The 14,743-nt window shown below is 36.8% G+C and overlaps 2 protein-coding genes across 4 annotated transcripts in view; both read left to right on the forward strand.

The window, feature by feature from the left end:
• MAL (mal, T cell differentiation protein (MAL blood group)) overlaps positions 1–14,743 on the forward strand; it is a 279,087-nt gene that overhangs the window by 139,779 nt on the left and 124,565 nt on the right. The window lies entirely within an intron of this gene.
• The window catches only part of NPHP1 (nephrocystin 1), a 57,580-nt gene that overhangs the window by 23,043 nt on the left and 19,794 nt on the right, over positions 1–14,743 (forward strand). For all 3 annotated transcript variants that reach the window (XM_012742844.3, XM_020286247.2, XM_076000977.1), the window contains exons 11-14: positions 371–499; positions 8,152–8,226; positions 10,819–10,929; positions 12,738–12,820. In XM_012742844.3, the coding sequence (XP_012598298.2) occupies positions 371–499; positions 8,152–8,226; positions 10,819–10,929; positions 12,738–12,820 (398 nt within the window). The remainder of the gene's footprint in view (positions 1–370; positions 500–8,151; positions 8,227–10,818; positions 10,930–12,737; positions 12,821–14,743) is intronic.

Raw genomic sequence — 14,743 nt, forward strand, 5'->3', positions numbered from 1 at the left:
TTCCAGGGACAAGAATACAGTGATTCTGTGGTCAGATTATACATTTAACTGATAGTACTAACTTTTCTTTTCATCATAATTTTTGTGTATCTAAGAAAAAGTGCAAATACTTCAAATATAACTTTATGAAAATTTTACCTGCAATGACTGGTTTTGATTTTAAGTAAACTTTTAGAGTTTTGAGTAAACTTTTAAAGAGTATTAAAACTTTTCTCATGGGTGTGTATCTGTGCAAAATTTTCTCTTTTCTTCTTTTTTTTTTCTAGCCCTATGTACATTTTATTAAGTTGTATTTACAAAAGATGCTTTGGCAAAGGGTTTGTGTTATAAATCAGAGAAATAAACATTTTATAACTAATTTTTCTTTCAGATTAGGTCAAGTCCTAGTCGTGTTTCATTGATTTTGACCCTATGGAGCTGTAAAATGATTCCTTTTCCAGGAACGAGCATTCAGGTTCTTAGCAGACATGTACGCCTCTGTCTCTCTGATGGTAATAAGGTGAGCTTACTAAGAAATTAAGTCAGTTCACACCAGGATAATGGAAAAACATTTTGTTAATGCCACATATTAATATGTACTCATTAAACATGTACTGTCACCTTCTCTCTCCCTCAGTCACTTGCTCTCTCTTTCTTTCTGTGTATTCACATATACATGTATATGTATGTACATGAATATAAAGTAATATGTGGTAGAGTGGAAAGCACACTGGTTCTGATGATGTGGGTTTAATTCTTGGCTCTTTCAGTTGCCAGGTGTGTGATGTTGGCACATTACAATTAACTCCTCTGAGCCTTAGTTTTTTTCACCTGTGAAAAGGTTCTTATTTTCTAGTGTTCTATACAGTTCAAGTATTAAGTGTAGAATGTTGCATTTTTAACAGATGTACACAGCTGTATAACTAACACCCCAGTCAAGGAATGGAACATTAGCATTACCTTACAGAGTTTCCTTTGTGTCTTTTTCAACTCCTCCCTGGTCCCTGTACCAAACAAAAGTTTGAATGACTGTTTAAAAATTAATTAATTAATTAATTTATTTATTTATTTATTTTTTTTTTTTTGAGACAGAGTCTCGCTTTGTTGTCCAGGCTAGAGTGAGTGCCCGTGGCGTCAGCCTCGCTCACAGCAACCTCAAACTCCTGGGCTCAAGCGATCCTTCTGCCTCAGCCTCCCAAGTAGCTGGGACTACAGGCATGCGCCACCATGCCCAGCTAATTTTTTTTTATATACATATCAGTTGGCCAATTAATTTCTTTCTATTTATAGTAGAGACGGGGTCTCGCTCTTGCTCAGGCTGGTTTCGAACTCCTGACCTTGAGCAATCCGCCCGCCTCGGCCTCCCAGAGAGCTAGGATTACAGGCGTGAGCCACCGTGCCCGGCCTAAAAATTAATTTATTTTTTTATGAAATATAACTTAAATAATGTTTAAATGGAAATTTATAGCTTTAATTGCATGTACTAGAACAGAAGAAAGATTTTTATTTTTTATTTTTGAGTACATGATTACAGCTCTCTGTAACCTTGAATTCCTGGGCTAAAGTGATCCTCCTGCCTTAGCCCACCAAGTAGCTGGGACTATAGGCATGTGCCACCATACCCAGCTAATTTTTTATTTTTTAATTTTTTGTAGACATAGGGTCTCACTGTGTTGCCCAGGCTGGACTTGAATTCCTGGCCTCAAGCAATCCTTCCACCTCAGCCTCCCAAGGTGCTGGAACTACAAGCATGAACCACTGCACCTGGCAGAAGAAAGGTTTAAAATCAGTAATCTAAGCTACCAATTCAAGAGGTTAGAATAAGAGTGAGTTAAACCTGATGAAAGTAGAAGAGGAAATAATAAAGATAAGAGCAGAAATTAATGAAATATAAAACAGATGAACAAAAGAGAAAATCAAAAAAGACAAGAGTTTTATTCTTTGAAGACATTAATAAAATTGAAAGCTAGTAAGACCTAGTAAGACTGATCAAGAAATTTTAAAATTTCTGAAATGGAAATAGAGACATTATAATAGATCCTGCAGACATTAAGAGGACAATAAAAGGATATTATAAACCCTATGCCAGTAAATTTGACAACACTGAAGAAATAGATAAATTCCTAGAAAGCCATAATGTATGGAAACTGGCACAAGAAGAAACTGAAAATTTGAATAGCATCTGTTAAAGAAATTAAAGCTCTTATAAAAAGTCTTTCTACCACAAAAACTGCAGGCCCATATGGCTTCACTAGTGAATTCCTCCAGATATTTAAGGAAGAAATAATACCAATCTTACACAAACTCTTCCAAAGAATAAAGAAGAAATGTTTCTCAACTCATTTCATAAGGCCAGGAAAAACATGATACCAAAACATGTTGAGACATTACAAGAAAGAAAAATTATGAGACCAGTATCCCTTATGAATATAGAAACTAAAATCCTAGACAAAACATTATCAAAATAAATCTAGCAATATATAAAAAGGACAATATATTGTGACCAATTTGAATTCAGAAATTCAAATCTACACAAACAATGTAACCAACATTTAATATTTAAAAAATCATTGTAATTTGCCATATAGAACAAAGAAGAAAAATCGTGACCATCTCAATAGATATAGAAAAAACATTTGACAAATGCTTTTCATAAACACCCATTTATGATATTTAAAAAATTCTCTACAAACTAGGAATAGAAGGGAACTTCCTTAAATTGGTAAAATGCAATAAGAAAAAACTGAAACTAGTGTCATCATACTTTACAGTGAACTATTGAACATTTTTTTCCCTGAGATTAGGAACAAGTCAGGGATGTCCAAGAAATAAAAACATAACTCAATTTCTTTTAAATGAGCAAAAGACTTGAACAGGTACTTCAAAAGATAAAATATATGAAAAACCAATAGGAGTAAAAAAAGATACTCAACATATAAGATATTAAGGCAATGCAAATTTAAAACCACAATGAAAGAGACCCAACTATATGTTATATACAAGAAGCCCACCTTAAATATAATCATATAGGTTGGTTAAAAGTAGAAGAATGGAAAAAGATACACCATTCAAAATATATTAATATCAAAGTGATTTAAAACATGACCTAATGATAAAAGGGATAATTCACCCATATGACAGAACAATTCTAAATCTGTGCACACCTAACATCAGAGCTTTAACACATGAGTAAAAACTGATAGAACTGAAAAGAGAAACAGATAATGCCACAATTATAGTTGGATACTTCTCTCTCAGTAATATAAAACAAGCAGACAGAAAATCAGTAAGAATGTAAAAGAACCGAATAACATATCAACAAATTAGATCTAACTGATATTTTGATAACCCTTTACCAGAAAATAATAAAATGTACAAATGGACTATTCACCAAGATAGATGGTCCTAAGTCAGAAAATGAACCTAAACAAATTTAAAAGAATTAAAATCATACAACATGTGGTCCTTGATCACATCGAATTAAATTAGAAATCAATAACAGAAAAAAAGTGTAAAAATCCCTGAATACATGGAAATTAAACAATAGACTTCTAAATAATCAATGGGTCAAAAGAAAATTTCAAGAGAAATAAAATATTTTGAATTGGACAAAAAATGAAAATGCTACATATCATAATTTGTGGGATGTTAGCTAAAGCACTGCTTAGAGGGCATTTGACATTACATTAGAAAAGGATCCTCAAACCAGTAGTAGAAGCTCCTTCCTGAGGAGGCAATGCTTGAGCTGAGATCAGGGTGAACAGGCCTTACCAAAGAAGACAAAAGGAAAGTGTGTATCTGGCTGAAGGCATGATATAGACAAAGGTCCTGTTGAGAAAGGACTTGGGAAGTGGGAGGCCAGTGTGACTGAGTGGAAAGAGCAGGAGGAAGTGTAGAATGGGATGGAATAGGAGATGTCAGGAAGGGATACAGTGTGAGTCACTGTAAACCATGATTTAAAGGAGTTTTGTTTATATCCTAAAAGCAGTAAGTTACTGAAGGAGATGACATGATTAGATTTACATCTGGGAAAGATCACTGGCTCCTTTCTGAAGAATGGATTAGAGGGGGGCCAAAGAGAACATGAGCAGGCCATTTGGAGAGCTGTGGCATAGCATAGTGGTCAAAGGACAGCCAAGTGTCATCTTCAAGAGAACAAAATCTGGTGCCAGCTTTTTAAAGATTAACCCTGGCTCCACCATTTGCTAAGTGTGGGACCTTGACCAAATTACTTGACCTTGCTCTCTCCCACTTTCTTCATCTGATACATATCTCTTAGGGTCAATGTGAGGATTAAATGAGGTAAATAGGTGAAGTACTTAAAACCATGCATAGAACAATGCTTTAGAAGAATGACTGACTGGGATAAGAGAGGATGATGATAACTTAGAGAGGTGGAGGCAGAGATGAAAGATGTAGATAGAGAGATACTTTGGAGGTAAGAATCAGCAAAATTTGGTGATGGATTGGTTACTGAGGATAGAGAGAGACTAGAGGGTTCCAGCATGACTTCCACCTTTAGATGGATGGTGGTAACATTCAATGAGATAAGGAACATTGGAAGAGGACGAGGTTTGAAAGAGTGGACGTGGGTTTCGTTTTGCTCATGTTGAGTATACTTCTAATGCCCAGCATGAAGAAAGTGCCTTTCTTTCTGTTTTTTATCTGAACTTTGAGTAAATGAGTGAACTGGTGTTACAGTGATCCTCCCTTACTTCTCCACTGTCACAAATGCGCCAGTAGGTGTCGTCAGTGACCAAGAAGAGCTGAGTTGCCTCTTTCTCTTAGATCTGGTTTGATACCTTTTCCTGTACCTCTCCCTGTTCTCATAAAAGAACATAAGACAAAGACTGGAATTTTATTTTGAATAACATATCAAAATAATGGAACTTATTTCATGTCAAAATAATAGAAGTTAGTTTATGAAATGAGTTTATGTCAAATTCCCAAATTGAGATGTTAAAGAACATATTTAATAGTTAAATACTCAAGCTGTTTACTTAAAAGTGCTTATTTAATAAAGCTAAGTCTAGTTACAAATAAAAAGAATCATTATTAAAACTAATTAATGAGATACCACTTCCAGTAATGGCTGATTTATTTCCTCTGGGGCCAGCCCGCCAAGTCTGGGCAATATAGAAAACAACTCCCCGAAGGCCCTGCACAGCATCCAGAAGTGGGCAGACACTGGCAAGGAGCCTCAAGCCTTTCCTCTGCTGCTTTAGTTTTTGCTTCGTTTGTTCCCTCTCTCTTTTGTTCCCACTCTCTGTTTTCTTTTCCTGCCTTCCTATGTATTACCAGAACAGTTTGTAGAACTTAATCTGAATGATTAGTGTTGATGAGTGGATCTCTTTGGCTAGCTTTCCTAGTGGTTGCTCTAGGTCTTATTTTACACATTAATAACTTAGCACAGTCTATTGGCGTCAACATTCCAGTTGTGGTGATGTATAAAACTCTGCCTTCCTTTAATTCTCTTTATCCTATATAATTGTCTTAAATATTTCATCTCCATACAATGAGAACCACAAAGCACAGTATTATAATTTTTGTTTCAACCATCAAAAATAATTTAGAAACCTCAAGAGAAAATCAATAATATTTACTTACACTCTTACTGTTTCCATTGTTCTTTGTTCTTCCTGTCTGACGTTCTAAGATTCCTTCTTTTATTGTGTTCTTTCTGTTTAGAGAATTTCCTTTAACCATTCTTTTAGGGTAGGTTTGCTGGTGACAGATCCTCTTAGACTTTATCTGAGAATGTCTCTGTTTCCCCTTCATTCCTGAAGGATATTTTCACTAGATATAGAATTCTAGGTTGACAGTTTTTTTCCTTCAGCACTTGAAAAGTATTGTGCCACTTCCTTCTGGCCTGTATGGTTTCTGATAAAATTCATTGTCATTGTCGTTTAAATTATTTTTCCCTTATTGATTAACCTAGGTATTGTTTCTCTCTTACAGCTTTCAAAATATTTTCTTTGCGTTTAGTTTTAAGAAGTTTACAGTGTATTTGGCACAGATTTCCAGGGTTTATCCTGTTTGGGTATGTTCAGCTTCTTAAATCTGTAAATTTATGTCTTTTGCCCAGTTTGGGGACTTTTCAGCCATTTCATGAAATATCTTGTCAACTCCAATTATTTATTCCAATACCTATTCTTTCTATCCAGTAGTGTTGTGGTTGCTATCATGCTATCACCAGGACAGCATCCCCTAGCCCCAGTCCAGAACCACCACTGATTCATTAAATGGCCCCCTTGTTAACTTGATTCTGATCCTGGTGTCATAGCTATATCTTTGTCCTCCTACCTGCTTAGGCTTACTACTTCCTATGAGGAGAATGGTTGGCAACCAATTTTTATTTTTTTTTACCCTGGCTTCCAACAGTAAGGCTATTTCTATTCCTCTGTTAGTTATGTTTTAAGTACCTTTAGCCTCTGTAATATACAAATCCATCTCCTTGCCACCACATGCTCCTTCTAGACTCGGAGCCCAGGAGACTCCTGGTTTCAGTCTCACCCTCTTTTTGTTTTTCTCTTTGTTTGTGTTCTGTTGATGTATTCATCTAACTTTTAAATCAGGCTCTATCTTTTTAACCATGACTGTTTCACTGCTTTATGTCTGGAGCTGACTATTGTGTTGAAGCATACACTAGTTGGGCAGAAGTCATTGTGCATTCTTTTCTATTTCTTTAAATAGAGATGGGATCTTGCTGTATTGCCCAGGCTGGTCTTGAACTCCTAAGCTCAAGCAGTCCTCCCACCTCAGCCTCCCAAGTAGGTGGGACTATAGGTGTGCACCACCATGCTTGGTTCCTTATGCATTCTTAATGCAGTTTGTTGAATGAAATATCTCTAATTTTTTTTAATCCTTGATTACTTCATTGTTTGCATCTGGTTTTGTACAGAAAACAGTATGATTCTGAGCCAGTCATTCACCTTCTCTGGCTACAGTTTTCTCACATGTATGGTGAGATGGTTGGACTAAGTCCTTTTTAGCTTTTAGAGTCTGTAGGTCAAGAAAGATAAAATTACCAAGCCGTAGTACTGAATCTAAACTTCAAAATCAGGATTCTCCGATCTAAAAAGGTAAACGAGATTATATAGGATTTCAGTTTTGATGATACAAAGGAATTCTTGGATATTAGAAGCAGAAAACATTCCTTGAAAAATCAAGAAGGACCTTAGAATAAATAAAATACAGTCTTACAGTAGTCACCAGGTAGTAATCAGAAGGAGTTTACACTCCAAGAGTCCAGGTTAAAAATATATATTATTTCAGGAAAAGTTCAAGTAAATTAATATGTATTAGTTGTTGAAAGAAATGAGGATTTTGTTAATATAAAAAGCAACTCAATTGCCCATAAAATACACGTAGGTACTTACTATTAGGGATATAGAGTACTATTAGGGATGTAGAATTGAATTTGACCTAATTTGACATATTTAGGATTATTTTTAGAGCTTAGTTTTAGAAATGTTTTAATAAAATATTTTCATCTAAAATAAAAATTATATATTATTCATTCCTTTGGAAGATGCCAGTTTTGGCCATAACTTTGAACTCTTTATGACATAAAGTTTTTGCTCCTTTTGTGTTTCATTTTTTTACGTAAGTTGTAGGATAAAATTCTTGCATATAGCATTTTATAAGAGATCAAATTGCAGGAAGAATACAATTTATGGGACTAGACATCTTGAGAAAAATGTAAGTGTATCTGAATTGTTAGCATTGTCTACCATAGTGACAAGGTAATGGACTACATATGAAATGCTTGTGTGGGTCACATCTCTTAAAGGGCCATTTTTACCTGAAATTCTACTTACTTTTCTGGTAAACTTATCCCAAATATTAAGGATTTCAATGAATATGATTTATTATTATACTAGCACAAGGGTCCAATTCTACATTCATTTTATCAGTTCCTTCATTGTTTTATTAAGTACTGGAGTACTTGTTTTCACTAATTATTTTAGAAGTGATATCATACTTGATGTAAAAAGAAAAACATTACAGAATTTCATGAAGTAAAAAGTGAAAGTTTCCCCCTCCCTGTATAGCCCCACCCTCCCTCTGCCCCACCCAGTATAGCCACTGTTAACTCTTTGGGATGTGGAAGTGGTGATGTTTCCAAGAGGTTTCTACAACATGATCTCAAAAGGGAAAATTTCATTTCAGGTTCTGAGCAACATTCATACAGTCAGAGCCACATGGCAATCTAAAAAGCCCAAAACATGGACCTTTTCCCCCCAGGTAAGTAATCTGCTGAGTGACTGGAATGAGGAATGAATTTCTTTTACCTGTTATGTGTTAAGCAATCAATTTCTAAGATAAGGCTGTCAAAGGGTAGCATTTATATTTAGCAAAGAATAGGTGGGGCTAGATCTAAATCTTTAGATTCTTTGGTGTTCCTTGAGGACTTTGATAAAAATTACTCATGTTTCTGACCCACCAAAGTTATAATTCCTATGAATCATCTCATTCAGTGGATTTCAGGGTTCAATTTTAGAAAATGCCTATGTGGTAAAAAATGAAAACAAAATGATAAAATTTAGGAAGTGGAGTGTTTCTTAAAAGTGAAATCTTCCAACTGTGCTAATAATGAGAGCTGTGCTTTCTTCAGATAAAATCAAGGGTGACACCTAGGGGACTGGTACGTTACACCCCAGTACTGTAAAGACCAGAATGAGGTTAGGTGGGTTCAAATCACTGAGTCAGTATAACATGGATAATAGTGAAGACAGAGATGTTTTTATGTTCTTTTTACAATATTAATTGTCTATAGCAGTGGTTCCCAACCTTTTTGGCAGGGACTGGTTTCATGGAAGACAGTTTTTCCACACATGGTGGGGTGGGGGGGGTCGGTGAATGCAGAGCTCAGGCCTGATACCAGTGATGGGGAATGCTTAAATACAAATGAAGCTTTACTTGCCTGCCCGCTGCTCTCCACTCATACCCCCGCATCCCCACCTCATCTTCCTGAGTTTCGTGGAAGACAATTTTTCCACAGATTGGTGGGGCAGCTTGGTCCCTAACAGGCCTCAGCCCCATACTGGTCCTCATCCTTGGGGTTGGGGACCGCAGGTCTATAGTTTATATTACGTTACTTTTTTCTACCTCCAAGGTTTTATTACTATGGTATTTACTTCCCTCCCACAGCTAACTCCCTTGTATAACTGCCTCCTAAAAAACCCTTATTTATTTCCCTTGTTTATTGCATTAAATGATCTTAAAGCAATATGAAGGTTCAGTGAGAGGGCTCAGGCTGTGCATGAGGCCCAGCCACCTCGCTCATGTGCTCTGTGTGTCCACACTTGTCTGAGCACACCTCCTAAAAGGCCAGCCAGCTTCATCTGCTGAGCATTCTGCTTCCAGTGAGAAACATGGCTTATCTTTTGACACAACAATTCGCAATTCTGCTGTCGCATCTGTGTGTGTGTGAAGTGTATAGGTAGAATTTTCTAATGTTTTCTCAGGATATGGAGATGTTGGGGAGGATAAATAATAAGCATATGTTACTTTGTTGAATGAAATTAAGCACCTGTTAGGTGCAAGGCATTCTTCCTGGGTATGTGGAAACTTACATGTTAGTAGGGAAAAATACCTATGTGAATAAATAGTAACAATATCCTCTATTTATGGAGCTCTAACCAGGTGCCAAGCTGGGCTCTGCCCAGCCCTGGTGTGCATTGTCCTATGCAATCTTTAGAATAGCCGTGTGGGGTGGGTCCTGTTGACAAGTTTCACTCAGGCAGATTGTGATGATTATAGAGCTCCAAGTGCTTTGGAAGCACAGAGAAGGGTGAAGTTGATTCTAGTCCTTTGGCTCAGGGAAGATTTTGTAGAAAAGAAACTAGACCTTGAAGGAGGGATAGGATTTTATAGACCAGAAAGGGTGATGCAGTTGTCTAGGGTGGTTATCTTCAACCAGGGACCAGGGACTAGGGACCAGTTTCATGGAAGACACTTTCCACAGACCTGTGGCAAGGGGGGTGGTTTCAGGATGATTCTAGCACATTACATTTATTGCACAGTCAAACCTCTCTGCTAATGATAATTTGTATTTTCAGCCGCTCCCCAGTGCTAGCATCACCACCTCAGCTCCACCTCAGAGCATCAGGTATTAGATTCTATTAAGGAGCGCTCAACCTAGATCCCCTCGCATGTCAGTTTATAGTAAGGCTCATGCACCTCTGAGAACCTAATGCCACCATTGATCTGACAGGAGGCAGAGCTTGTGCGGTGATGCGAGTCATGGGGAACTGCTATAAATACAGATGAAGCTCTGCTCACTCTCCTCCTGCTGTGCAGTCCGGTTCTAACAGGCCAGGGACCAGACTGGTACTGGCCTGGGGGTTGGGGATCGCAGGTCTGGGGAGAGGGAATGGAATGAACACAAGGGAAAGGAAAGAACATTTATAAGGCACTCATCAGGAAAGTTGAGCAAATGTGTGTATTTGGTCTTTAATTTTAGCTCTGTTTATGAAGAACAGTGATTAATATAAATGTAATATATGCAAACTATTTTTTGTAACACCTCTGGGGACCTAGGTACAGTACTTGTTATAGCCTTTATTCTAAGCACAGAGTAAGTGAAAGTAAAGGTGTTGTCTTTAAACAGAGAAGTTAAAGTTTTTTATTTCAAATTATTGGCATAGATGAATCCAATCCATCTGCTTTTTGTTTTCCTTAAAAGATTTTTATATAATGCAAAGGCAAAAAACATTTATTAATGAATAGGGCTAAAACCCCTTTCCTATATTTTAATCTTACTTACTTTATTTTCATGTATTTATTTATTTTTAAAGTTATTGACAAGTAACTTTAGTTTCTTTTTCATTTCAGGTTACTGGCATCTTGCCATGCTTACTTGATGGTGATTGTTTTATCAGGTCCAATTCTTCATCTCCAGATCTTGGAATATTATTTGAACTTGGAATTTCTTATATTCGCAATGTATGTCAGTTGAAAGATAATGCTTTCTAATGTATCAGTTAAAAGGGAAAGTTTAAAAGTTGTCTGTATTTATAAGTAAAATAATTGAGGTTTTTATGTGTAATAGAATTTTAATCCTTTGAGAAACTAGAATGGCAGTGTTTCTAATTTTATATGTAGTTCTGCTTTTTAAGTAGTATTTAAAATAAAAGATTATTGATTTACATTTACATTTATAGCTTGCGTGAACTCCAGTGCTTTTAAAGAAATAAAAATTTGAGGCCGGGCGCGGTGGCTCACGCCTGTAATCCTAGCTCTCTGGGAGGCCGAGGCAGGCGGATCGCTCGAGGTCGGGAGTTCAAAACCAGCCTGAGCAAGAGCGAGACCCCGTCTCTACTATAAATAGAAAGAAACTAATTGGCCAACTAATATATATAGAAAAAATTAGCCGGGCATGGTGGCTCATGCCTGTAGTCCCAGCTACTTGGGAGGCTGAGGCAGGAGGATTGCTTGAGCCCAGGAGATTGAGGTTGCTGTGAGCTAGGCTGACGCCACGGCACTCACTCTAGCCTAGGCAACAAAGCAAGACTCTGTCTCAAAATAAATAAATAAATAAATAAATAAAAATTTGGAAAGGGTGGGACTTTGTGGAAAGTGATTAAAGATGCTCAGTGACATTCCAGCACTGTAATCCACCTCTGTTCTCCAGGTGCTGAGTGCACTTAGCCTTGTAACTGAGGGATATGATTAAGGAACCTGGCAGAGTGGTAATTTTTGTAAACGGAACACCAGAAACTTGGGTTAACTTATGCCATATACACTATTGAGCCAGTGGGCACAGGTCTGTGCTAGTAATTAAATGTCTCCAATTCTAATAACAGCTTGAGAGGTGTAGTATATACTTTGGCCTCCTGGTAACCCAGAGAGCCATTACAGAGAGGTTACAGTAATAGTATTGCATCATCCCTTCATTTCTTTAATGCAAATTTATCCATATGTATTGCAAGTGGGTAGGACAGGGAGAGGTGCAGGCCCCCCAAGTAAACTCTGGGGTCTTCTGGCAATTGACAGTGGGGGTAAAATTCTAAGCAAAGCAGCCCTTGAATGAATGCTATCTGTATTCCATTCTCTCAATGAAACAAAGCTTCATAATCCCATAGAGTATTGATGTGATATGAGATCATTCTGCAAAATGTTTATATCACTCAAGAGATAATAGCACAGTTGCCACATCATCCGGTTTAAGGGATTTTTTTTTTTTTGAGACAGAGTCTCGCTTTGTTGCCCAGGCTAGAGTGAGTGCCGTGGCGTCAGCCTAGCTCACAGCAACCTCAAACTCCTGGGCTCCAGTGATCCTTCTGCCTCAGCCTCCCAGGTAGCTGGGACTACAGGCATGGCCACCATGCCCGGCTAATTTTTTATATATATATCAGTTGGCCAATTAATTTCTTTCTATTTATAGTAGAGACAGGGTCTCGCTCTTGTTCAGGCTGGTTTTGAACTCCTGACCTTGAGCAATCCGCCCGCCTCGGCCTCCCAAGAGCTAGGATTACAGGCGTGAGCCACAGCGCCCGGCCTCGGTTTAAGGGATTTTTAAGAGCAATTTTGACAAACTGTGATTATCATTTGACATACTACCTTTAACATCTGACCTACAAGTATGGGACTCTACTGTGTTTCGTTTTATTTTCTTGTGAAGAACTTTTTAGTTCTAAAGGTAAATACTAGTTTTGTTCCTTTAAAAAGACTTCCTTTAAAAGGACTCGGTATGTGCTTATAAATTTGACTAGTACAGACATTAAACTTCATATATTTGTTTTATTTCCTAGTCAACTGGTGAAAGAGGAGAATTAAGTTGTGGCTGGGTGTTCCTTAAACTTTTTGATAGCAATGGAGTTCTTATTCCAGCAAAGTAAGTTGGCTTTCCTTAGAAATGAATACTTTTATAGAAATTCATTTTTTAAAATGTATCAAGACTGTTACCCAAAGTTTTGTTAGTTATTGCACCTGACTTTAGGATTCCGCTCCACCCCTGCTTTTTTTTTTTTTTTTTTTGCCAAATTGTGTCTTTCCTTCTGGAATTGTAAGTGAACACAATAATAGTAATTGTTTACACTGTGAAGTGGATATTGTTACATAGAACACACCAGTGGCTTTCTCACTGTTGAGCTAATAATGCCTTGTAAATGTATGATCTATTGAGAAATCTCTACAGCTGTACCTGCTGATGCCGCCTGTCTATTAGAAAATAAATCTTGAATGTTTTATTTCTTGAAAGAAATTCAATATTTAGAATCTAGATACCTCAGATGTGTTCTATTAGCATTTCAATAATTTGGGGGGAGAGGGCTTTTAATGTTGATTTTAGTGTTGTTTAAAATAATATATGGAAACAACATGCACAGTCTCATCCTGTGGAGGAAAAAAATGACATATATAGAATAGGTATTTTAAAAGATGTTTGCACTGGCTATTTCCTGAGAATATTCTTTTAATAATTTCCTATGGTACTGCACATTTCACCATGATAAAAACAGAGCCTAATTTTCAAAGAGTGGGAAAGCTAAATCCAGGCTCTCAGGTCCTCTGTGACTCTCTACCTTTCTTCTGTAGGTGGGACATTGAAATTGCAGTGGCAACCACCATAAACAACTTTAAACTTTAAGATCAAAAGGCAGACTAGAAGCAAATATTTGCAATATATACAAAAGAGTAAGAAGATTATCATCCCTAATGTAAAAAGAGCTCTCAAAATTAATAAGAAAAAGATAACCCAAATTTTAAAATAGAGGGAAAAAAGATCTAAGTCTAGGATATAAAAAGAAATTCACAGAAGGGACATAAATGGGCAGGCAGGATTACTGATTAAGATCCCACAATTAGAATTATAAAATTAAGGGCTCTGGTCCCAGTTCTGCCTGAATAACTATAGGTGGGTCCCTTATGGTCTACAAATCTGAATTTCTCCCATGTTTAATCTGGAGTATTGTAATAATTCCCACCCCAAAGTCTTGTTGCCAGGATTAATTTAGATAACACTCCCCACATGGCATCCATACCACTGGGCAGAGGTAAAAGTCCTGACTCCACAACTCCTCTGACTTCACCCTAGTGGGAGAGGGAGGGGCACCTCATCACCATGAGTAGGTAAACACAGTGAATTTGAAAAGTAATACATGCTTTTCTTTTAAAGTTACATACTAAGTATGCAAAACAGACAGTAAAATCCCACAGGTTTTGTGGGACAGGTTACTTGTAGGGGTTTTTTTGTTGTTGTTTTTTAATATATTCAGGGTTTTTAGTTGTACTGAATGGAAGAAATAAGGAAAAGTACATCTCCATCTTTTCTGAAAGTAAAGTCACAGCTATTTTTTGAAATAAGGTAGAGCTCTGTATATCAATATAGAAACATTTTCATTGCATATTATATGAAAAAATAAGTTGCTCAATAGTGTGAATACTATGACTCTACTTTGTTCATTTAAAGCTGTTTGGTAACCTATGTGGGTGGGTCTAAACTGTTCCTAGAGGTTGCCTCTGAGGAGCAGAACTGGGAAGGTGGTGCAGTGGGATTTTACTGTCTGTTTTGTATACTTAGTATGTAACTTCTAAAGAAAAGCATGCGTTACTTTTGAAATTTACTGTGTTTATCTATTTGTTTGCATTTGCATAGAAAAATATAGAACAGGAGACTTACTAAACTAGGGGGGAAGATATGGGGAGAAATTTTTCACTCTTTTACTTATCATTTCTATGCCAAACTTTTTACAACAATCTACATTACCTTCATATTTTAAAAATAACACAAATTCGTAATGGCTTTATTTCAAATAAT

Source organism: Microcebus murinus, chromosome 3 (genome assembly GCF_040939455.1).
Source record: "Microcebus murinus isolate Inina chromosome 3, M.murinus_Inina_mat1.0, whole genome shotgun sequence".
Taxonomy (NCBI): domain Eukaryota; kingdom Metazoa; phylum Chordata; class Mammalia; order Primates; family Cheirogaleidae; genus Microcebus; species Microcebus murinus.